Raw genomic sequence first — 23,589 nt, 5'->3', positions numbered from 1 at the left:
GTAAGTTTTAAAGGCCTTTATATACCTACTTAACATTGACTTATAAAACATTCCAAAGTATTGTTACATAAGATACAATAGTACACCACTCACATAAATCTATGTAGCCTAAAACATTTTCTGGATACCAAACGATCTTGTAAGGACGTCCCTTTTTAAATTTTTTTAAATTTAAGAATTGTCTTCAGACTTGCTAATATCTTTCTGAGAGATTTTAAAAATATCTCCTGCTAAATGGGCTCCGCCGAATTTAGTAATTTTCATAAAACAATTAGGCACGTTCACAATTCTGCTTCTGTATTTCCTGGTTGTAAACGTATAAAGAATTGGGTTTAATGAGGAGTTGATTGGCAGGATAAAAACCACTAACCAGCCATAAACATCAGCTGCAATTTAACTTTGATGTTAATGTCCTGTTGGAAATCGTGAAATTCTTACCTGTTACATCGACTTTGAAGTAAACTACCATTTTGGCGATGATGATGGGGAGCCAACAAGCAATATTGGCCAAAACTATGAACAAAAATCTGATGGCGAACTCACAATCGGTTTCTGGTATTGAAGTTGCGTTTCTGGTGTTTTTGATACTTATAAACATTCCTGCATACGTGTAGATTATTACCAGAAGGCTGAAAAAATATGTCTATATTAATAAAATTTTGTTTTTCTATGTGTACCTTGGGGCGTTAATCCCGAAGAATATTATAGCGGAATATTGCCAGCCTATTAGATAAGGATCGTCAATGTATAAAGGAAGGCAAAGGCCGTTAATACCATAAAACTTTGTGCTTGATAGAAATCCTACAACTATAATAAGAGTTTCATCTCAGCTGTTTTTAAGGTAGCATTCCCTTCTTACTAGGAATTACAGAAACGCTAATTCCAAAGCACCAAATGCAAAACACCACCCTCCAAGTCTCCTTAAAGTTTAAAGATCCGTGTTTTTTGTACGGCATCGTTATGGCGAAATAGCGGTCAAGTGACAGGAATACTAGAAACATGACTGATACCTCCAGAGACGTCATACCAATCATCCCAGTAATGACGCAATCCCATGAGGACATCCACTTCCTTGCAAATTCATTATAGTTGTCACGATATTTCAAGTCATGATAGGCTATTATGAGTAGATACACCCCCATAAGACTATCTCCTACTAAAATACCAGCTAGGGAGACTATAGGTGTATATAAATTACAACTCACTAGCTAAATTCTTGATAACAATACTAAGGTTTTTGTTCTCATCTCTGAATAAAAACCTCCCAAACAAAACGAGGCTGTTTCCGCTAAGTGTAATCAGGCACATAATCCAGTTAGAATATCTGAATATTGGCTTCGACAGTAGTCGATCTCGTGATGATATACCATCAGATAATGGTCGGCACCTGGGCACTGATGGCGCGTAAGTGCAGTAAGTATAAGATTGGAAATAAACCCATTGCAAGGCCCTGGTACATTTTAGCATTTCTGTGTTGATATTTGCAATTTCCAAGTCCTCTAAATGGCTACTCAAAAAAATATTTTAAAGGTTTTCGGTTGAGGTGTTTAGTTAAGGCACTTACAGCGAACGCAAATTACGAAGAGGAGTGAAAAGTTCGTTGTTAAGATAAGTTAAGGGGTTGTTTCCCAGGGAGCTGAAATGGTAACATATAAATATATCTTTAAAATTTGTATGGAATACAAAAATGAATACTCAAAAAATACATACAGCTTGATAAGGTATTTTTGTGATTTGAACAACTCTGGTGTAATGGTTTTAAGGTGATTTCCATCTAGATTCCTGTAATAAGCACAATAAACGAATTTTGAGGAAAAAAAATAAAATTCGCACATTTACAATTCTTTAAGCCGTTTCAAATTGATGAAGGCTCCGATCTCAATGGCTGTTATAGTGTTCGAACTCAAACACCTACAAAAATTCGAAAGATTCCAAAAAAGCCTGTAGTGAAACTTATACCTACTCACAGTAAGTCCAAATAGACCAGATTGTTGAATGTATCATTTGTAATATATTTTATTTGATTATGGTTCAAAAACCTGGAATTTTAATTTAAAAGAAACTTTATAATCGATTTTTGAAAGTTCTCTAATACGTACAATTCAACAAGTTCAGACATAAGTGGAAACGCTTCATTTTCTTCAAAGCTTAAGAAATTGTGCGACATATCCCTGGAAAGTTATTAACTGCAAAAAGGACTGATGTAGAAGCTTTTTACCTGTCTTACAGCCATTTGAGCTTCTTCATAATTCCAAAATTATCAAAATCAATTTTTTGAATCATGTTATTGTCTATATGCAACCATTCTAAGTTAGTCAGACCGGTGAAGGTGCCAAAGGGCAGTGTTCTTAATTTGTTGTTCATTAGAAATCTAACAAAAGGATTTTAGTGACGTCTTGTATTTTGTATTTGTCAACTGTAAACTTACAATTTTTGCAAAAACTGTTGCTGCGCAAATGCTTGGGGTTCTATATGGTCAAGCTCATTATTCTCCATGTGTCTTAAGTAAATGTATGTTAAGATTATTGAACATTAATATAGTAAAAACTTACAGTAATGTCAAATTGAAGGTTCTTAAAGAGTTTCTTCCCAAAGTTTTGATACCATTGTTAGACAATATTCTGAAATTAAACTCATTGTATTGATTATGGAGAAAATTTACTCAGACTTACAAGTAAGATACTCCCACAGAAATCCCCTGAGGAATCTCTACAAACCCTGCCTCGTTACAATAGATTCTCGTACTAAAACCGCACTGGCAGCTCTCTTTAGGGTAATTTTCAATGCCTGCAAGTAGCCTTATACAGTAATATCTCTGACTTTTTATTAACGAGTAACCATTTACCGCATAGTTCTTCCATTTGATTATCTTCACTTAATAAGCTGATGTTCAATATATTTTCTATCAGTCCTGAACTACCATGTAGGTCCGCTAGAAATTTTTGTGTATAAAAAAATTGGAGTGGATTTTTTTTTAGTTTACCGCACAAAACTGGATCCTCGTCCTCTTTATCGGGACAGTCGTACTCTTGATTGCACACGCTTTTGCTGGAAATGCAGAACCCTCCAGAAGCACAAGCCATAGTGTCCTTCGGACATTCTCCTGATTAAGTATCGAGATAAAATATACAAAATACAGTATATAACATTAACCTAAAGTATCGAAATATGTTCAAAATTGCAGTACTGAGCGTTCTGCAATTTTTATTGTTTTTATCCATATCTGTAAAAAAAGGGAGTTGCCATTTGAAATTAAAAAGTTAACCTTCATTCCGCCCACATGGGGGGTGATGTCACGGTGAATCACCTTGAGCACCAATACATTTCCTCCTCAGAGTAAATAAACCTTTCTACTAAACATTTCTGTATAGAATACCTAGTATTCGAGGTGTTTCGATTTAATATTACGATAAATATTACGCACTGTATATAAAAGGATATGTGGTTGTTTTCGATACACAGATAGTTATACTAGTGATGATTTTAAGACAGATTTTCATAAGAAAAGGGCCTTAAAATAAGAATTTGCGTTAGGGGATACCGGGTAACGAAGTTTGAAAATAGCATTCAGTCTTTCCTTTCTACTTACTAGAATTTGTGATACATATGTATATTTAGTTACAATTTTCAGTTAAAATTATTTTAGAGTCACTCTCTCATCCTGTATATTTTCCACATTAATCGTGACGTCGTATACACACTTAAGGTTGGTAATCATCACATATTTTAATAAGAAATGCAAAGAAAAGATTGGAAGCCATTTTCAAACTTTGAAACTCTGTATCTCATTCACGAAACATGCTCATAGGGAGAATCTACATTAAAACGAAACAAGGAATTACCCTGTGACGTAAGGAGATGTCATTAATTATCACCCGGTATATCTCATATATTTTCTCTTTCATTTTAATTAAGTGTTGCGATTAAATTACTTTAGCAGATTGAGTTATATCGGAATAGAATTTGCATTTTTTGCTTTTAATCGATTAGAAACGGAGGTAGATAACTGGGCATTTCTCGAGAATTGTAGAGTCTTCAAAATTCTTCTAAATTAATGTAATTGGTTAGTTTGGTCAAAAAGAAAACAGAAAACAACAATATCAGTATGACTGATGTGTTTCGAATAATATTAGCTGAATCTAGAAGCTAAGGCCTAGAAGTTAAGAATTGTATTCCTGATTGGCAAATATTACCTAGAGCCCATCTTAAACTCAATTGACCCACTACAATTAACCTGATCAATATTTCTAGTCTGCGTTATACCTATCATAGAGTTCCCATTAACCAGTCTAAATACTATATAAATTTTTGCGTTTGATTTGATTCAAAATGTGCTGAAAACCTGGAATGGGTTGAAAAACTGATTAATGCCCTTTGCAGTGCCACAGGACACGTGTCTATCTACCATATGCAGGCCATTAAGTAGTGCCCCTTTCTTGTTTTCTAAAGCAAAAAATGTTATACCCGTATTATCCAACGAAACCCGATTTAAAAGTTAGATTAAGTTCAAAAAACTCTTCATTTACTGAACTTTTTGCAATTTTTCAGCTTTAAAGTCCCAAAGGAATTTGCATCTACCATGACTATATATATTTATTTAATTATTCAAACAAGCTCCTAGGTGCATTATTTTTTTAATACATTACTGGTGAACTCAATTATACATCCATAGGACATTTCTATAAAAACCACAAAATAGCAAAAACAACGAAGCAATAAGATAAGATTAACAAGCAGAGCTTTATTTAACATTGTCGGTGCGAATCTAAGCCCAAAAAGTGTTAATTAGCTATGCGATTTATGGCGGATCAGTTATTGTTTGATAAAAACCACAGGGATTTTCTTGCATCTGTAATATCTAAGTTGATGAACCAACAAACACGTGCGGCAAAGTCCCTGGATAACTTCCTGATCTCTTCAAGCTACCTACTTAAGTTTAAGTCTAAGTTCGTTGAAGAATATCGCTCTATTTTTATATGACATTGCTTTTATCTTATTTTCCAGAAGTTTTTGGTTTTGTAAAAGTTTTCTTCGACACTAATCCAATTAGTAATAATGATTTTGCGATTGTTCTTACCTTTGCTATAATAATAAACAAAAACTGAAATAAGCACAACTCCGGTAATAATGCACCCGTTAAGAAGGATCTCTCGCCAGTTGGACATTTTGGAGAGAGCGCAACTGAGCACCAACTCTCAACTGAAAAGAGCGGACTCCAAGAGGGGCGATGGCAGGAAATGTTATAGACACCTTGTTGCGCTGGATCAGACATAAGTGCTTATCCTGATACATCATATGTGTAACTACTGCAGGATATTCACTATTATCGGTACACGCGCCTTCTTACTTTTTTCTTTAAGGAATTAGGTGTAAGACTGAGAAAAAATAAAATTATTCAATAATGCAGTTTTGTAATCAATTAGTAAAGCTTATGTACATTATAGCAATATGTCACGTTTTTAGCTCCGTTTTTTCAGCTAAAACGAGGTGCATTAAAGACCAAATTTGGCAACAAAAGGGGCTAACGAGAGCATCACGTTTTGCCTCATATTGTTCAAATAGATATACGTGATTGCTTTTATATTTGTGTGCCATAGAATTTTGCCTATTTGCAGTAGGACTAGTGTGAAGGAATATTTAATCTGTGGCGGTTATTCTGCGCAGCCAATTCCAATTCAATGGTATATTAACATTTTCATAGGGATTTTAGTAGGGTGAAGAGTGAGAAAAGCCCTAGGTGTGCTACAAAATTTAAGAACAAGTTAGTCTTTAAAATAACTTCAATTAAACACATCAAAATAAGTTTCGTAGGTGTTCAGGAAACATGCGTATTTATTTATTTTAAGCTAAATTTTATGTTGAGTCTGTTTAAGGTACTTTTTAAAAAAGACAATTAATACGTGACGCAAAGTATGTGGATGCTATGTACTATAATTGTCTAGTAGCTGAAGATATTTCTTATAAATGTGACGCAGGTAATCAGATATTTTCGGACTGTTTAAGAATCAGCCACAGCCAAAAGGAATTTTTGGTAATGAGTAACTAAGTTATTTCACCAAAAAAAAAATCTAAAATTTTCAAAATATTTGATCAGTTCTGATTTTCTCAGATTATTTTTCACGTGCGCATGGTTTATACCTGCGTACTCGTAGTGTATTTATTATCTGCCCGAAGTTTCTTTCTAAGTACCCATAACTTGTTCCTAGATACCCATACTTTTTATATAATACACACCCGTAGTTTATTTTTTATGTGTCCTATTTAATTTTTTAGTGCCTCGAGATCATTTGTCTGGTACCCGTAATCTACATTTTTCGTGCCACAGGATTTTTTCTCGTGCTTTTAGTTTATTTTGACGTTTCTTTAAAACGGGATTGCCCGAAATAGCGTCGAAATATTTTAAGAGACGAAAAGAGTTCTCATAAACATACTCTAAAAATTGATATGTACCAAATGAGAGGAATAAAATATTTACACGGAAATATTAATTTCCATTATGTGTTACTGAAATTGTTCATTTAACAGCATTTAAAATCCAGTAGTACACTCATATTTGTTATTTAAAAAAATGCTAATTCGATTTCTTGAATTTTCGCTCCCTAAAAAGTTACTTCGTGAGTCTTAGTTTTTGGTAAAAAATGTGACTATCCGATTCAAAAAAATGTATTTGACATTTAATAATAAATACAAACTTTATGAAGGTGTTTTACTTTCAAGTGAGTCACATTATATGTGTGTTCAAATATTGACTTTAATTTATTGATAAATAAGTTCTACTGAAAAGTAAAATTAAAACCTTTTCACACAGCAAAAACTTTTTTGCATTTTTTTTCTATATAATATATTATTTTTAACTTGCTAATATCAGAGATTCAGTATAAAATATATGCTTCGTGTTTCATTTTTTTTTACATACGTAAATATGTTTATAATTTTTAATTAAATTATCAATTTAATAAAAATTAATAATTCCTTTCATTGTACTTTTCGCACCGGACATTCGTAGTTACAAAAATAAGCCACTCCTTAAGAAATTTTCCAAGGGAGAATATTAAGCGCATTACATTAACAACTATTGTCAAAATAAAAAAGTTTTAAGTAAAGTGACTTGATACTCATCACTCTGGAAAGCAGAAGACATTATGTATAAGTAGTTACACATTCGCTTAATTCACCAAATTTATGTAGTTGGTTACAGAAAATCTCATTTCATTTGAAATGGTTGATTTACATATTTCCAATGTTTTTTTTAAGTCAGCAGACTTCCCTTCGCGATCCTTAAGTAGGTATTCATCAATATTAATACTCTGTATCTATAAAATTACTTAATCTGTCTTGATTGAACGACATTAATGTGTAAAACTAAAGTTTCGAAATTTACTTTCATGATCTTAATGGATGTAGACGTGTTCATTAGAACAAATATTTTTATCTTTAAGTAGATATACTCTTATATATTATTTTAATACCAAAAATCAAATAATTTCTACATTGTCGACATCAGCCCTTCTTAGAATATTAGAAGTTCCATAGATACTCTGTATTTAACTCATTTATGACGATAAGAAACATAAAACATCTCTAAGTGACTATATTAAATTAAGAATCCTGATAAGGAAATTTAGGAAAGTATATTTCTTGCCTTGCATGAACGATAATATATCGACATGGTAATATTGTTAATCGACAATCTAAATTTTTCGATATATGCTCCATTACCAGTAAACACGTGTCGGACTGACATATGATGTAGCTCCAAACGATGAGTTGGCTTGCGGCGTTGCCATATGCCAAATATTCGTATACCAGCTTTTGCAAATTATTTAATTTAATATAATTTAATTTTAAATATATACCCTAAATGATACCTTTAGCCAATCAGATAAAACACAAAATTACTCACATAGTTTCTTCTTTAGCCATTTAATTGAAAATATGTAATGTATTCTTTAGGTTATAGTACATGTGGCAACATTGTTTTCTATGGTGTCAACAAAATTTCACTTCCAACACTTAACTTTTACGTGGCGCACTAAAAATTAAATTGTTGACTGAAAATTGTTTTAATCCTGCTTTAGTTTCTGTGCAACACTCTCAGGATGACCCAACAAATAATTTTAGCAACGCTGCTGATAGGTGTGCTTACTGGGCGCAGTACAGCCTGCATAAACCCCCAAGTAACCTCAAAATCTTTCACAACGCAGGATGCCACAATTGTTGCCCATATTGGGTTTATTTCCGAATTTCAAGTAACATGCAGTTCCGGAGCAGTTTCCAGTTTATATGCTGAGTTGCAGGATCATTCCATAGTGCCTGTAGCAGTTGTTGGAGATAATATCTTCCAGGTAAACTTCAAAAGTAGTATAGTATAACCCTTTTGCCATATGTTGTATTGTGTTTTCCTATTCATCATCAACATCTTTTGTAGGTGAGCTGGACGGAAGATAGCAAAACAGCCAAAAAAGGGCAATATAATATCCGCATATTTGATGAAGAAGGTTATGCAGCTATTCGCAAAGCTCTTAGAGCAAGTGAACCAATTTCTTCAGTGCCTGAGTTCTTCACTGTTACAATTAATCATTCAGGAGCCTATAATGGTCCCTGGTTAAGGAGTGAATTTGTTGCAGTTATTATTTCTTTGCTTGTGTCTTATTTTGCAATTTCCACAAAGGCAAAAATTGTGTCTTAAATATTGAAATGCTATATATGGGGGTGGTGTCAATTCTTTGTTTACTAAGGATTTATTGTATATGTAGATAGCTGTAGTTTGAATTTGCTCTTGCTTTGATTGTTAGAATCATTGTCATTTAGTATTTATTTGTTTTTTGTAAATTAATTTAATCATGAAGTAAAAATGATTTGCCTAACAAAGTAACAATTTTATTGTTAAGCTCTTAGCAATAAATAATTTAAATGTATAATATACAAGACTATTTTTCTATTAGATGTATCCATTAGTTATCCACACCTATAAATTTTTTTCAAAGATCTACCGAGATTTTACAGGAGTTACTAAATTTTAATTTTTTAGGTAAAACTTTAATACTCTCCATTTCAATTATTATCAGTATTCCACAATGCTTAATGTGTCAAAAGAAAAAAGTACTTGTGTTTGCCATATGTATTTGCTGATAGATGGAATTCCAACTTTTAGATCACCCTGGTACCTTTGGAATGTGAAGTAATAATCTAAGATTAAATAACAGGAATTTTATTGAAGAAATATAGTTTATATACAGAGTGAGGAATCAAAGCTGTAGAACTTAAATTGCATAGCCATAGTATATAAACTATAGCATTTAAATTTTACAACAACTCTGTAGCATGGTGTAAGTGTTAGTAAATTCATAATTCTTAATTAAGTATGTAAATCAGCAATACTTGAATGTATTAATACTTAAAAAAAGATTCTTAACTTTCTCAAAATTTATATTAAAAAAGTTTATGTAACAGTAAAGAGTATGTCTAATATTATTTCAAATGCATTTTGAAACATTTCCTGACAAATTGGCAACATTAGATTAATCTAAGGAGTTTGTAAGCAATATTTGTGTATCAACACCTGTATCAGTTTATCGAGGAATCTTCTGTTCATTATGGTGCATAAAATAATTTAGAATTTAGTAGCCTAGAACAGCTATCATTAACACTCAAAGTTTATAATTAGGTGTGTCTATTAAGTTACCTATAACACTTAAATTTGAAATTTACATCTATGGTCACCCTGCACAATGTTCGCTTACGCTTAAATATTATTTTAGAATAATAACAGGAGTCTAACAGTTAACCATTTAGAGGGTACAAATAAGATAACGGTACATTTACATTGAAATTAGAAATAATTACTTATCTAATTAATAAATAAATGAAATTGTACTTTTAGCAACACTGTACACTAGTGAAATATATAAGAACACTATAGTTATATCAATGGCTGCAACATACCTAAAGTCTAAAGCTAGAAATGGTCACAGGTAAATTGGTACGATTCAAATAGATTTCGGTTAGGTACGAAAATGATCACAATACGGTATCTAAAGTTTCCAAAGATTTGAGAAATCTTTCATCCCTGGACACCCAGTTGATGAGTTCTTCGATGGTGATGACTCCGTCTTTATTTGTATCTATCAGCTTAAAAAAGTTTACTAAGTAGAAGGATATTTTTAACAAAAGCATTATAAACTTACATGAAAAATTCTTTCAACATGTTCTTTTGCAGAATTGTCTTCTACTGCTGGTTGAGTGGCACGACCTAGAGATTGTTTTATCAACATGAAAATATTTTTCCACATCATTTTCTTACCCAGCATTTCATAGATACTGCTAACAACATCCACCATTTCAGATTTGCTTATCAAGCCATCCCCATTCAAGTCATACAATCCGAAAACCCATTGGAGTTTCTCTTGAATAGTTCCTCTTGAGACTTTGGAAAGAATGTTCAGGAAGTCCTGCAAAGCGATTTGTTTGAAAAGACGTCGGTCTAGCACTATTGTCATGACCGAAACTTGTTGTTTATTATTTAATGCGCTGAGTTAAAAATAGATTAATCGATAGTTAATTTGGCGTCAAATTTACGAAAATAATTCGATGAAGCTTTTGTTATTTTCTTAATATTGTCGTTTTACTGAAGTTTTCACAAGTTTAAGACATCACGCTGAATGATCCCCAGCCAATATCCTAATTTACGCCGACGTTAAATATTTCATGAAATGTGCCTTTCATCAAATTGGAGAAGTTAAAGCAGTTTTACAATAATAAGTTGTTGATATTTATGGCAGCCCTCAGTATTTATTAGTATTGGAAACTCTTGAGACTATGATAGGGGGTTCATTCCAAAGACGAGAGGGCTCTTGAGCCATCTGATAGGGGGTTATTTCAAAAGATAAATTGTCGTTTCATGTTTTTCCAATTTAAATTACACCTGTAAACGCCTCATGCCTCGGGGTGGAAATTTATTATCCTCAGCCCGAGTTTCGAGAGGGTAGTGGGGGAAAGAAGTTTAACCAACGGGATGCGATATATTCCAGGAACAAGACATTTTATTGTGTTAGGAATTTTCCAATAATTTCCTTTTCGGGTGGAATGTTCTAGGTAAACGAGCTCTCTTCGCTTTTGACAGGACAATACATAGGGACCAACCTAACATTTATCCTGGAGACAATAAGCCGGTGTTCTAAGAATCGCCTTCTAAAAGGGGAGGAATTTGAATTGGCATTATGTTTGTAAGGTTTTGTTAACAAGATCCTGGCTCGAATACCATTATGGGGATGTCAGAACGTGAGATTGGATTTCTTGCATCCATAAACAGGTAGAGCCTGTGAATGTTGAGCTATCCAATCGAATGTCTCGTCGAAAACAGAAAAAATTCGAAGAAAAGGTTTCGTATCGAGTTGTCTAAAATTAACTTTAGATCAATATTTCTTTATATGATATATATATATATATATAATTTTTATCTTATATGATATTTTACGGTGTTCTGCAATAGTGCATCAGAATTCTTTAGCTTCTATACCAATAAAGTTAATTTTTTTTATTCTCCATTATTGCACAATACATGAAGGCGTAGTTCCAGAAATTATTTCTAATGTACAGGGTAACCCCAAAAAGTGTGACGATGTACAATTTCGGATTTTTAAATGGAATCCTTTAATGTTTTTTGTTATTTTCTGAGTTTTCATTAACTTTTAAAATCCGCTTATGTAACGTATCTTATCTTTAAAATTTTCCATTTCCGAATTATTCGAAAAAATGTTAACAATTTGACAGCAGCAAGTTTCCACCGAATTCTAATATGTAATTATTATGCGCTAATCGCTGTGAATTTCGAAACAGTCTTCTGAGGTCTAAAGAGTACCTCAAAAGCTACGTTTTGACGTGTTTTAATAAAAAAAAAGTCTTCCACAAGCGCCGAAATAAGCCACCGATGTTGCGTGGCTTTATAATACATATAATATAAATAACTATTATGGTTTGCTTATTTCATATAAAATTCCTTACGGTGACATCGTATTCAGAATTCAAAAACCTAGAACTTTTGTTAACATTAGTCTATCCGTAAACCTAACCATTTTTAAATTCTCGAAAATAGTCTCTTTTCGATAGTCATGAAAAATGTCATTTTAACTAATATCTTTTCGAACTTTTTCATCACTTTCTAATGTTTTCTCTATCTTATGAAGTACGCTTATCACAATTTGCAGTTTATGATTGTCATGGATATAAGACAATAAATAGTTTCCGAGTTTTCAGATTTTTATTTGTATTTACCTTCAAAATTAGTGAATATTATTATTTAAAATAATGAATTTTTCAAAAGAAGAATTGATTAATATGATTTTGTTTTGGGAGAAAGTGAGGAAAATTTCAGCAAACTCGAAGTGTTAGTTGCGAAAAATAGGAAAGAAAACAAACTGTCAGAAGCGAGACGATATGACTACCGAAAAATTAGAAGCCAAAACGGGGCAATTTTCGGGAACTCAGAAATGGCTGGGATTAGTGATAGGGCAATGTTAAAAAAAATTCTAGATTTTTAAATTCTGAATACGATGCCGTCAAGAAAATTGGGGCATTCCATTTGAAATAAGTAAATGAGGTTTGAAGTTGCACAACTTCAGAAGCTTGGTCCGGCGGTTGTGGAGAACTTTTAAAAAGTTAAAATATGTCATATCTTAACTCACTACGTCCTCTTTGAGCTTCAGCAGACTGATTCTGAACTTCACAGCCGTTAGCGCACAATATCGAATTTCGTAGAACCTTGCAGCTGTCAAAATTTTCAAAATTTTTCAAACAACTCAGAAACGATAAGTTTGAAAGATAAAACACCTTACATAAACTGAGCTAAAAAATTAACTAAAATTCTGAAGAACAAAATGGCGGATTACATTTAAAGTAACGAAACTGTATATTGTCGCTCTTTTTGGGGTTACATTGTACATTAGAAAATCATTCCGGAACAATCCTTTCTGTGTCGTGTAATCCTGCGGAAGAGAAAAATTGTCACCTTTACTGGTATAGAAGCCAAGGAAGTTTGACGCAGTATTGCAGGATCCTATATTTACATGATATTAGATTCCATAGTTAAAAAATTCCTATTTGGTATTGGGGCATCTGAATAAAAGTTACAAAAAAACGTATTGTTTACGTCACATCGCTGCCAGGATGGTTAAATTTGGGAGAGAAATTTTACAGTAATTGGTGAATTTTTAAACGATTTTGTAATTATAATGACGATTTTGAAATTTTCTGAAAAATTGAAATTTTGGGATTGCGCAGGTTTCTTAAGACAGAAGCGTGGGGATTTTCCTCGGAATTATAATGGAAATTAATTCAAGACAGTGTCACATAAATCCCAGTGTGGATCTGTTTACCTACTTCAAATAGAATCACCATGAACGTAAACTGGAAAAACAGTCAGCGTGTAAATATATGTATACTGTCGAAATGGGATCTCCCTGTATGAAAACTGGCTCCAGGCACGACGTAAAAAATAATATACCTCCCATGTGCTGACAGTATCATCATTTCGCGTATGTTTTACTAAATCAGTTCCTCTTTTCATTCAGTTTTCCGGGCGAAATATGCCTTTAAATCACTTTTTAACAGATTTGACGAGTCATTTTTTGGCTCGAGCTTATGCCCCGTTTAACCGCGGTTAGCATAAGACCTAAAGCAACCAAATGATAAGTATTACAAATCGTTCCCCTTTGGGGTTATTAAATAGTTTGCATATTTGCTTCGAGCTGTTATCTGAATTGTCCACAATTCAGCAGAGATAATTCGAATACTCTAACGCATTTGAGCGATGTTTCGACTGTTGAGAAATAAAAAGTATGAAAGTCCTTTGTTGATGGTAATTTTACACGTTTGGCAAGAATAGCCTCTACATTTAGGAAATTGCCTTATGCTACAGTAGTGACTTTTATAGACGCGGTTATAGCGTTTAATCTGTTCTTCGTTTATAATTAATGGAGTATAGTATAGGTCTAATCAGTATAAAAGCCCCAACGGACTTCACGCTTCCTAGATAAGGCCTGCTTATAATCCCCTATGATTGGAAAAGGGTATAGGGCAAATGTTTGTTATGTAAAGTATTTTTCTACCTTAAATGGCAATCATGTCAGACACGTGATTGGACGTTACACCCTAAACCCGAGACTGGACCTTAAATATGATGTATCGCCTGAGGCGCAAGCTTACTTATAAAAGGTGTCCCAGAAACAATTGTACAAATAAGTATTTGCTGCTAGAGGGTAAAAAGATGCAGCGATTGAGATAAACTTGCCTCGTGCAAAAGTTACTTGTTTTCATTCTATAGGGTTTGAATGTAATTTTTTCAATTTTGTAAATTGGAAATAAGTATAACAGTGCTTGATTTACAGTTATAGATTTCAAACTGCACGGGGAGCGATACTTGACCTTCTTGAGAAACGACTTACCTCTAGTTTTGAAGGATTCCTCTAGTTCTTCTAGCCTTAACACAATGTTTTAGGTTTATGTAAGAAGGCGCTCCGGCTCGTCACCTTATACATGCAAAGGAGTGCTCGATAATGAATTTTCCACATCGATGGATTGGTCGGAGTAGGGAAAATCTGTGGCCACCAGGAAGTCCCGAGTTATACCCATTAGATTTCGTTTTTTGGATTTTTTTGAAGCCATTGGTATACAAATCCGTACCTAACAGCAGAAAGAGTTATGGGATAATAGTCAAGAAGATGCAAATACAATCAGAAACAATAACCAAACCCTTTTCAAGGCGTGGACAAAATTGTTTTTTTGACACTTGGAAATATGAGAAGATGTAAGTAAGGCCATTAATTCAACCAAAGATATTATTCATTTCGTTAAATAAAGGACACATTAGCTACAGATGTCTAAATTGTGTCCTAACACGCAATGAATTCGATTTTCTCAAATCTCTCAAATTTGAAACTTCAATTGCTTAGAGAAAAGAGTTATTTTGTAGAATACCTTTTTGATGTAGAAAAATTCTGATTAGTCTAGATTAGGCTTGAAACAGATATTTTAAACGAATTTATCATAAAACCCATATACGAGCAATTTCAAATATGTAAATCAGAAACTGTGAGACTTATACGTTGACATCCCGTAGAATGAAAACAAGAAATTTTTTTACTCAAACTTTTTCTCCGTTATCACACTATACTCCTTTGTACCAATATTTCTGGGACACGCTGTATACAGACATATTGGGTGCAAGGAGCTAGACTTGCGCTTCTACTAATATCTTCCTTTCAGCAAATAACTTTAAGGTGGAAATTTAATTTCGGCTTGTTTACACATTTATCGAGAAGATGCTTAAACATACAGGGTGGCCCAACGAAAACTTTGCATCTGGATTTTCAGTATTTTAAATGGAAAGGTGTAAACACGCTCTGACCCGGAGATTTTTTATTGTATTTTCAGCCCTTCAACTTCAACACGTGAACGGGAGTGACAGTTACAGTCAAAAATTTCCAAGAGGAAGGGGTATTGAGTGATACCTCATTTTAAAGGTAGTTGTACCTTGATTGTAACCTCCAAGTTTGAAGTCACTGCCATTATTCCTGTTGATATAACAGCTTGTCAAATTCTGTGGGGAAAAAAGCTTTTAGTTTTTAATTAATTTATCACAGTAAGAGCTGCGGACTTAAAAATGAGGGTCGAAAGACCTTTAAAAGTGAGTTATTGCTGAATCGTTTTGACGGAGGTGAGTTTCACCTCGGAAATTTAAAAGGGTACGTTTCTTTATTGGTAATTTTTTTCTTTAAAAAGGCGAGTAAATAAAAAAAAATTATTTACATTACTTTTATGAACAATTTATTGAATATTGGAGACGACCGCCATTTACTTCCGTGCGATAAAGTAAATTTTGTTCAAAGCGTCGTCATACGTTACGTGACGTTTGAGATGTAACTGGTTGGCATTCATGAATTACACGAGTAGGGATAAAATTTACCTCCATCAAAACCATTCCCTCATACCTCACCTTGAAAGGTCTATCCACCTTCATTTTGAAGTCTGCAGCTTTCGTTATGGAAAATTAATCGTCAATCTAAAGACTTTTTTCTCTACAGACTTTGACAAGCTGTCATGTCAACAGGGATAATGACAGTAACAGTGGACTTTAAACTTTGAGGTTATAATCAAAGTGCAACTACCATAAAAACGAGATATTACCTTTTTTTTATTAGAAATTTTAGGGGTAACTGCCGCCCTCGTGTATGGGGTTGGAGTTGAATCGTTTAAAATACAATGGAAATTGCCTGTGGGCGTTCTTACGCTTTTTCAGTACTAAAAATCGAGGTGCAAAGTTTTCGTTGGACCACCCTGTATAAATAGATACACAACATATAGGCTGGGATACTTTTTCCCACCGACATGTTTCAAAGCATCGCACGTTTACTTTGTACGTGTACTACGAATAGGAAAGTGTTCGCCGCGGAAAACACTTGTGATATTGTTCTTTTGCTTTAAGAGCCACAAAAATATTCACATAGCTAAAGGGTGTTTACTAAAAAAGGCACAAAGTAAAATGATGGGAAAACATTTTTCTTTTTTTAGTTAAAATGCTCTTGATTTTACTTTCAATTCTGGCGGGAAACGGCTTAAATTGGATATTTAATGAAATCATTCATATTTTTCAGGTGCCGGATTACGGCATGATTAACAACACTCTTTCCTTTTTATTGGTCATGCTTGTCCGTTTGATTTAATCACAGGCGGGTTGTTTGAAATTGCATTACTTTACCTCGGTTAAATCGATTATTCAAATTTATTTTTAACCCTCACATCGGTCTATTTTTGTTCTGACTGATGTGGGAATAAATAACGTCCAGAGTTAAAAACATTATCGGCAGGACTTGACCAGATTTGTTCGAAGGAACCACGGTAATACTTTTATGCATTATTAGGGCAGTTCTTAATAGACACTTAAAACGAAGATTCTACGTGAATTGCATAAGACAGTAAATGACTAGGGCACCTCAAATGGAATGTTAATATCGTAAACTTCTCTTGAAGTCTTATCCGTGAAAGTCTGGCATTGTCGGGAAGTTTATTTAATGACTTTTCCAGTTACCGGTAGCCGGGGGGCTAAGTTCTATATGAAAAACATCATCATCGAAATTTAATTAATTTACTCAAACGCGCACCCATCGCTCCGAATGTTTGTTTACTCTGAAGTTAGAAACAACAAATTCCAATGCATCTGAAACTAAGGGAGTTTACCTCGTACATATTGCAGTGCTCAGAGATGAAGAAGGTGAAAGAATTTCTGACACTTTGAAAAAATCTTAATCTGAAAATACATAATTGTCCAGAAAAGTGGATAAACAATTCTAAAAGCTTGCGTAAAGTGGCCGGGAAAGTTACGAAATACTTCGGGAACTAATTATAATCAGCAATCTTTTTAAAAATCAGCAATGTTTTCTAACTGTGGAAAACTGCAGAGAATAATGCTGCAAACTGTTAAGAACTGCTAAGATAATGTCGGCTGTAAAATTCGTAATGAATCAAATTATAAAGAAGAAGAGGGTTATTTTCGAAAACCCAACGGGTCTGTATCTGGACAAAGAAGTGACATATCGATATGGAATGTAACTGTGACATAACGATGTAGAATAATGAAAGTCCAAGAAACGGAAAAATTGATGGCAAATGTGTTTTGAACAATGTCCTGTATGTTCCGCACTTCAGCAAAAATTTTACACGTGCTAATGCCATTATGTCAGAAGCATGGTTCATACATGATGGAGATTAGAAGGGGACCTGCTCACATCGGCGGAAAGGTTCAACAGAACATTGCTAGCGAAGGCCAGAAAACTATTTATTGTATTTATTCTGAGCTAAGAATGGAATTCTAGGATACTTGTCATTTAGATTTCTAATGCGAAACACCTAGAAGGGTGCAATAGTCATGAAATTGTGGCTTTATCAAGTGCAGAGACGGAATGCGCGAACACTTCCAGATTTCATTGAGGATAACAATCAGCTTTACGCATAACCGAAACATATTGAAAAAGTAACACAATTTCGAAAACGTTTCTCAGGCCAGTTCAGAAAAATCCTCAAATTACTCTAAATATGTAGTTGCTTCCTGCAAGACTTACAAAAATGTCACAAAAAAAAATTAAAAATTCGAAAATCTATTGCATGTATGCGAAATCTTGGTGTCAGTTTTTACTGAATTTTTTGAAAACGCTTTGACAAATCGAGCATATTAACGCACTGAGATTTTCTTCTTTTGATTACCTTTAACATGAAGATCGACTCAGTGGGGGGTGCCGTTTAAAATTTTCAAATAGGGGTAGCGGGTTGACAAGGCGTGGCAATTAGGTTTACGCAGACAATGTTAAAAGTGTTTTCCCCGCAACCTGGATAACCAGTTCAGTACCTTCGTATGTACTTCCGTTCTTACGATATTTGGGGGTGGCAAGTTTTCCAATGAACATACCGCACATCTCTCCAGTAGGTCTTAAATGGTTCCCAAGCTAATGCAAAAATTATGCCCGTGTTACAAAATTTGAAAGCATCCAAGAAAGGTGTAAATGCCACTCTAAAATGGACTCTGCACTGCGCCCCCACTTTTGGCAAAACAAATGTATGAATCAACAAAAATCGCATTTTCAATTAGGAATAAAATTAATTTCCTTGCTCCAATATATGGAAAAAGTTTTTCAAGTTTAGTCAATCCTTAAATAATGGAGCAACCTGTGGTTAGAACTTCTCAAAGTAGGTCTATAATGAAAGGGGCGCCAAATGGGGTGCCAAAAACGTAATATGGGGTCAGAGAGGAAACGTAATAAGTTACAGAACACTTTTTGGCACTTATCATTTGAAGCCATGCTATGAAGAAAGCAGTATTGGACGGTCATTTCCTTGGCGACCCATAAATTAAAAGAACATGAGACCCATTAAGTTCATAATCTGTATTAACCATGTGCACAGTTAGAAAGCCCTCATAATGCGCTGAATTACAAAGGCTGACTTTTATTTATAGTGAAAGAGGCAGTGAAATAAGTCGTGATTTAACCGGAGGTTTATTTCCAACCTAGAAAAAGGGGAAAAACCTACTTGATGCTGTTTTAATTAAAAACGGCACTATTTTATGTTAGGCCTGGATTAGATTATCATAATATATACGCCGCAGGGAGTATGGGCTAATAACGAATAAGCTTTGGTGAATTTCCAGCATGGATTTAAATTAAAATCCGGAGATTTAGTCTATGTATATATGCATCGTTGAATTTCTCTTTAATTACGCTTGAAACATCGATAAAGTAAAGAAACATCAATGTTAAGTTCTTCCTTGCCGTGCACCGATTGGAACCCATAATGAGACTCAGTTCATACATTTATGCCTGCTTAGGGACTCATTAATTTAATAGCAATTAACGAACCTTTCATTGCATGTTCAAATTTATTTACGCTATGGAGTTTTATTAGGTAAGCTTTGATACGGCACTGTCGAGTGCTAGAATAATTAATTTGCCTCTGTTGCTGAAACACAGCTTGAAAGAGAGAAAAATGAGATTTACCCAAGAGAGAGTTTATTTCTCGTCCAGCTTCGGCAAAGTTTTGCTATTAATCTGTACTTTGCGGTGTAAACTTTTCAAACAACGCTTTAAGGATATTATTTGATTTCACTTAGACGAAACTGTCAAGTCGAAAATAGGTCACATATGACAATCTCCGCTTTTTCTTAAGCCTCCATCACGTTTAAGCCCCGAATAGTAAAGCTTATTCGGTTTTCTTTAAACCTGTCCAAATTTTCCCCTCGTTCTTATGCAGACTTGAGCTATTGTTGGGACATATATCAAAAATATGAACCTGGGTGTATCATACAACCAGGAATTATGTTCGAAACAATGTAACAGATGTCGTGTAACCGGTTATCGCTGGAGTACCAGGGAGCAATTAAATCACAATACGTTTAAGAGCATTCAATACACCCACCAAATCCCAAGCACGAGCTACACTTCAAGGTGCAATTATTAAATTGAATAAATTATGTTCGAATAGATTCCAGTTAGACTCTAATGAATACATTTATTATTTCAGGTCTTAAATCCCAGGTAATTGGGAATACGTTTCCTTTTGGGGCGTTGTAGGGCGAGCTTATTAGTCCAGTAGAATCGGCAAAGGAGTAAATTTTACACAACCTCCAGCGAAAAAACTCGGTAGGCCGCAATTTAACGTCTGCTCACTTTTTACGCGTAGCATAAAAAAATTAAGATATTACAATGGGGAAATCCCCTAGAATTTCTTTAATATTGTAGGCCGCTACGTTACACAGTCGTTAGGTTGTACCTTCTTTACAACGGCCGGAATTAGTTTAAATCAATTTTATGCTTACAGCGTTTTCATGTGCGTCCAGCCAGTGAGATAGTCAATTTTATGAAGCCTAAATTCGTCCTTCAGCTTCGTGGACGAAAAATCTTGCCGTTAAACCTGACGAAATGGTGGATGCGCGTTTTCGATTTAATTCCATGAAAAAACGGTTTCTTTTTCCCATTTTCATTACCTGCCTTATAGTTGGAAAAGAAATGTTTTAATTAATATATGTTTTTATTTCTTGCTTGATAAAAGACTAATTTTTAATGTAATTTTAGTTGAAAATCAATTACCTCTCTATTTCTCATATCACCTGAGGCACACGCTACAAAAAATTATTTAGGTTTATTTCCCACACAAAATTAAAAAACCGTCCGAGAACTTTGGTCTGCAGCATTTTTTTTTCATCTGGTTATTTGGGAAATGAAATGATTTTATTTTTAAGAAAATTTGACGCGTGGGTAAAAGACGCAGCGTGGTCACATGCCTTTCTACACGTGGCATTGAAAATAAGATTATTGGAACGTAAAAATTCCTCAAATAGGGTGAATCGCCCTTTGAAATTCAAACCTAGAAATTGACAATTTTCTAAAAAATATATCGCCACGATACCGAATTGATTAATCATAAATTAAACTCATAAGTAACAACTTGAGCTTTATAATAGGCCATAAATAAAGAGCTTTCAGGAATGAAATATAAAAGTAACTATTCCGACCACTTATTTTTATATCCCTTCAAGCACTTTAAAAATTTTCAACGCCCTTTTTAAACTAGTTTTAGGACCTCATAACCTTAATAATGTTTTTTTTTAAAGCCTTAGAGCAATGATAAAACTAAATGAAGTTAAAATTCTAAGTCTGAGTCTTAAAATCTTTTTATTGGTTGAGTTATTAGAGGTTTGCCCCGAAAGACATCGTTCAGAAAATAGATAGTTAAAATTTAAACGTGCTAAACTACATATTAAAATTCTTGGAGAATAACACTCCCAAAACATCATCTGAGCATTATACTCCAAGAGTTTTAAGATGTGGGGTAGTGCATTAGTATTTTACGCGCGATTGTGCCCCAAGGGGCGAAATTCCAAAAGTGACTTAATGTTGGAATTTTAGGTTAATTCTATTCAAGACGAGAGTTTCTCTGAGAACAATGGATTATTTTTACGATATGGATCAAAATATGTTTGGCGAATTTGATAAGATTTGTAAAGGATTTTATAACCATTTAAAACTTATTTTAAATAAAAAAAAAAAAAATCGGTTCAAGTTTATTAATCGAAAGAAAATGCTTTAAATAGCAAATTATTATTTATGAATACGATAATTATGGTGCAATGAGCTCTAGAAGTAATCTAAATGAGGACTAATGCGGAAGTTGAAAAAGATTTGGAATTCGCTCAAATGCGGATCAATGAACTAAAAGAACTGGATGTAGTGACTTTTTACCGTTTCGAGAAATGAGACACTAATCCATGGTTGCGAAATCGGAGGAAGTAATGGTATCATGACGCATGTCTTATCATGCACCTCAATGCTACGTATGACATGCTTTGGACTACGAATGATCTCCATCTGCTTGCTACATCCAGTTCTTCTAGATCGTTGATAAGACGTGTTTTTATGGATTCCTTGAATGCAGGGTGTTTCAGAACTGTGAGACGAAACTTCTGAGGAATGCTTAGTGCGACAATACAAGGTATCTGAGTATAGGAACTGATGACCGCAATGGTCCCCCTAAGTCGCTACAAATTTGTGATGCTTTAAGATAGTTATGTGCAAAAATGTGTTTTATCGAGTTTTAGTGCATTTTATTTTAATTTGTTTATAAAAAATAACCCTACAGAAATTGTTCAAAATGTCGTTCTAGAATTTGAATGTACCTGTTAAGTACTTTTCGTTAAATGTTTATTTTAGCCAAAACTGATAACAGAAATTCTTGATCGTTAATTTGACACATTCACTCGTTAATTTTGAAAAGTTATTGATCTTTATGGAGAACTACTCCAATCAAGAACTGGTAGATATGCATCTAACATATAGAGAAGTGAATTGCAACGCAAAAGCTACTGCACCGCTTCATCAAGAACACTGTCCCATCAGGCAATACCCTGGGTATAAAAAGTTAATTGTAATTCTTCAACCACTTACCAAAACTGGCACTCTGAAACTTAATATGCACGATACTGATTTAAAAAGAACAGTAAGAAAGATTCATTTTGATGAAATGATTCTTTACAGAGTTGCAGATGGACCTTCGACTAGCACCCCTCAAGTAGCGCGAGGTATGGATGCGATTCACGTTTCCATTTGGCGGATTTTACATTAACAACAACTTCATCTGTACCATTTACAAAACTTTCAAGGTTTGACTCCAATCAATTTCCAGCCAATAGTTCGACTTTGTCCGGCGTTTTCCACAAGACGACCTGCACCGTCCGGCATCAAATGTAGCTGCAACATGATGGTGTGTCTGCACAGTTTTCTGTTTAAACCCGTCAGCATTCGAATCGTCAATTCGGATAAGGTTGGATCGGCAGAAGTGCTTTAGTACCGTGGCCCTTCAATTCACCCGATCTAACACCTTCAGATTTTTTTCTGCGGAGACATATGAAGTCTCTGGTTTATGAAGCATTAGTAGAAACAGAGCAAAATCTGAATGCACGAATCGCTGTGACATTTGAAGTCGTTTAAAACGACTATAAAATTTTTAGCCAAGTTCGTAGAAACCATGTACGTCGTATAAACAGGTGAAATGAAGATTGACGATGACATTTTGAAAAATTACTGTAGTGTTTTTTTGTACAAATAAATTAAAATGAAGCATACTAAAATTCGATAAAAACATTTTTACTTGTAAGTGTCTTAAAGCATCATAAAGCCTCAACACCTCAGGGAGACATTTGCCGACACGGGTTCTTATAGTCAGATGTGTTGTATTGTCGCTTTGAACAATCCCCAGAAGTTTGATCCCATAGTTTTGAAGCACTCGGTATTATTACTACATTTAAAAATTGTGGTAGACTAAAGAAGCTCGGGAATATCAAATTTATGAATAAAATTTACTAATTGTGTAAAAATGTCAACTTTCGTGTATTATTTAGCTCGAGACCATGGAGAGATGCACTCGTAAAGCTTATTCTGGGGTATACAGATACTTAATAAGTATAGAAACTTTAACTTAATAAAAATTTTAATTTTCACATTTTTCCTGACTTTTCTACCGCTTTAATTTGAAAGTCTTTACGCTATTTCA

At 34.0% G+C, this 23,589-nt stretch overlaps 4 protein-coding genes across 5 annotated transcripts in view; 2 read left to right on the top strand and 2 right to left on the bottom strand.

The window, feature by feature from the left end:
• Ptp99A (Protein tyrosine phosphatase 99A) overlaps positions 1-6,696 on the top strand; it is a 286,683-nt gene extending 279,987 nt beyond the window's left edge. The window contains exon 19 of the transcript XR_010733676.1: positions 2,979-6,696. The gene's annotated coding sequence lies outside the window, so the exon portion shown is untranslated. The remainder of the gene's footprint in view (positions 1-2,978) is intronic.
• LOC136348548 (relaxin receptor 2-like) lies at positions 2-5,187 on the bottom strand. 2 transcript variants are annotated; one of them, XM_066299457.1, is made up of 17 exons: positions 5,078-5,187; positions 2,984-3,103; positions 2,846-2,932; positions 2,673-2,787; positions 2,553-2,621; positions 2,429-2,500; positions 2,228-2,371; positions 2,100-2,171; positions 1,968-2,039; positions 1,840-1,911; positions 1,711-1,782; positions 1,565-1,636; positions 1,206-1,507; positions 860-1,156; positions 678-807; positions 439-629; positions 2-386 (listed from the first exon to the last, which is right to left on the bottom strand). In XM_066299457.1, the coding sequence occupies exons 1-17, from the start codon at positions 5,163-5,165 to the stop codon at positions 172-174; spliced, it is 2,190 nt and encodes a 729-aa protein (XP_066155554.1). In that variant the 5' UTR covers positions 5,166-5,187; the 3' UTR covers positions 2-171. The 2 variants fall into 2 exon arrangements, with proteins under 2 accessions (XP_066155554.1, XP_066155553.1); XM_066299456.1 differs by having other exon boundaries at positions 2,846-3,103.
• Positions 6,697-7,874: 1,178 nt separating the features above from the next.
• On the top strand, positions 7,875-8,944 carry Tapdelta (Translocon-associated protein delta). The gene is made up of 2 exons (XM_066299326.1): positions 7,875-8,345; positions 8,429-8,944. The coding sequence occupies exons 1-2, from the start codon at positions 8,100-8,102 to the stop codon at positions 8,687-8,689; spliced, it is 507 nt and encodes a 168-aa protein (XP_066155423.1). The 5' UTR covers positions 7,875-8,099; the 3' UTR covers positions 8,690-8,944.
• Positions 8,945-9,195: 251 nt separating this feature from the next.
• LOC136348479 (Kv channel-interacting protein 4-like) overlaps positions 9,196-23,589 on the bottom strand; it is an 80,409-nt gene continuing 66,015 nt past the window's right edge. The window contains exons 5-7 of the mRNA XM_066299325.1: positions 10,304-10,451; positions 10,188-10,252; positions 9,196-10,131 (exon numbers count right to left, since the gene is read on the bottom strand). Coding sequence (XP_066155422.1) covers positions 10,021-10,131; positions 10,188-10,252; positions 10,304-10,451 — 324 coding nt within the window. The 3' untranslated portion in view covers positions 9,196-10,020. The remainder of the gene's footprint in view (positions 10,132-10,187; positions 10,253-10,303; positions 10,452-23,589) is intronic.

Source organism: Euwallacea fornicatus, chromosome 33, assembly GCF_040115645.1.
Source record: "Euwallacea fornicatus isolate EFF26 chromosome 33, ASM4011564v1, whole genome shotgun sequence".
NCBI lineage: Eukaryota > Metazoa > Arthropoda > Insecta > Coleoptera > Curculionidae > Euwallacea > Euwallacea fornicatus.
Note: the sequence above shows the minus strand (reverse complement) of the source record. Positions and strands in the feature narration are given on the sequence as shown.

Excerpts from the sequence above, each read along its gene's own strand:
- LOC136348548 (XM_066299456.1), bottom strand. The coding sequence starts at position 5,165 with ATGTCCAACTGGCGAGAGATCCTTCTTAACGGGTGCATTATTACCGGA. Across the intron at positions 2,788-2,845 it reads TCAAATGGAAGAACTATGCG|GCATTGAAAATTACCCTAAA; the intron begins GTAAATGGTTAC and ends GGCTACTTGCAG. Across the intron at positions 2,501-2,552 it reads ACCTTCAATTTGACATTACT|ACACATGGAGAATAATGAGC; the intron begins GTAAGTTTTTAC and ends CATTTACTTAAG.
- Tapdelta (XM_066299326.1), top strand. The coding sequence starts at position 8,100 with ATGACCCAACAAATAATTTTAGCAACGCTGCTGATAGGTGTGCTTACT. Across the intron at positions 8,346-8,428 it reads TTGGAGATAATATCTTCCAG|GTGAGCTGGACGGAAGATAG; the intron begins GTAAACTTCAAA and ends CATCTTTTGTAG.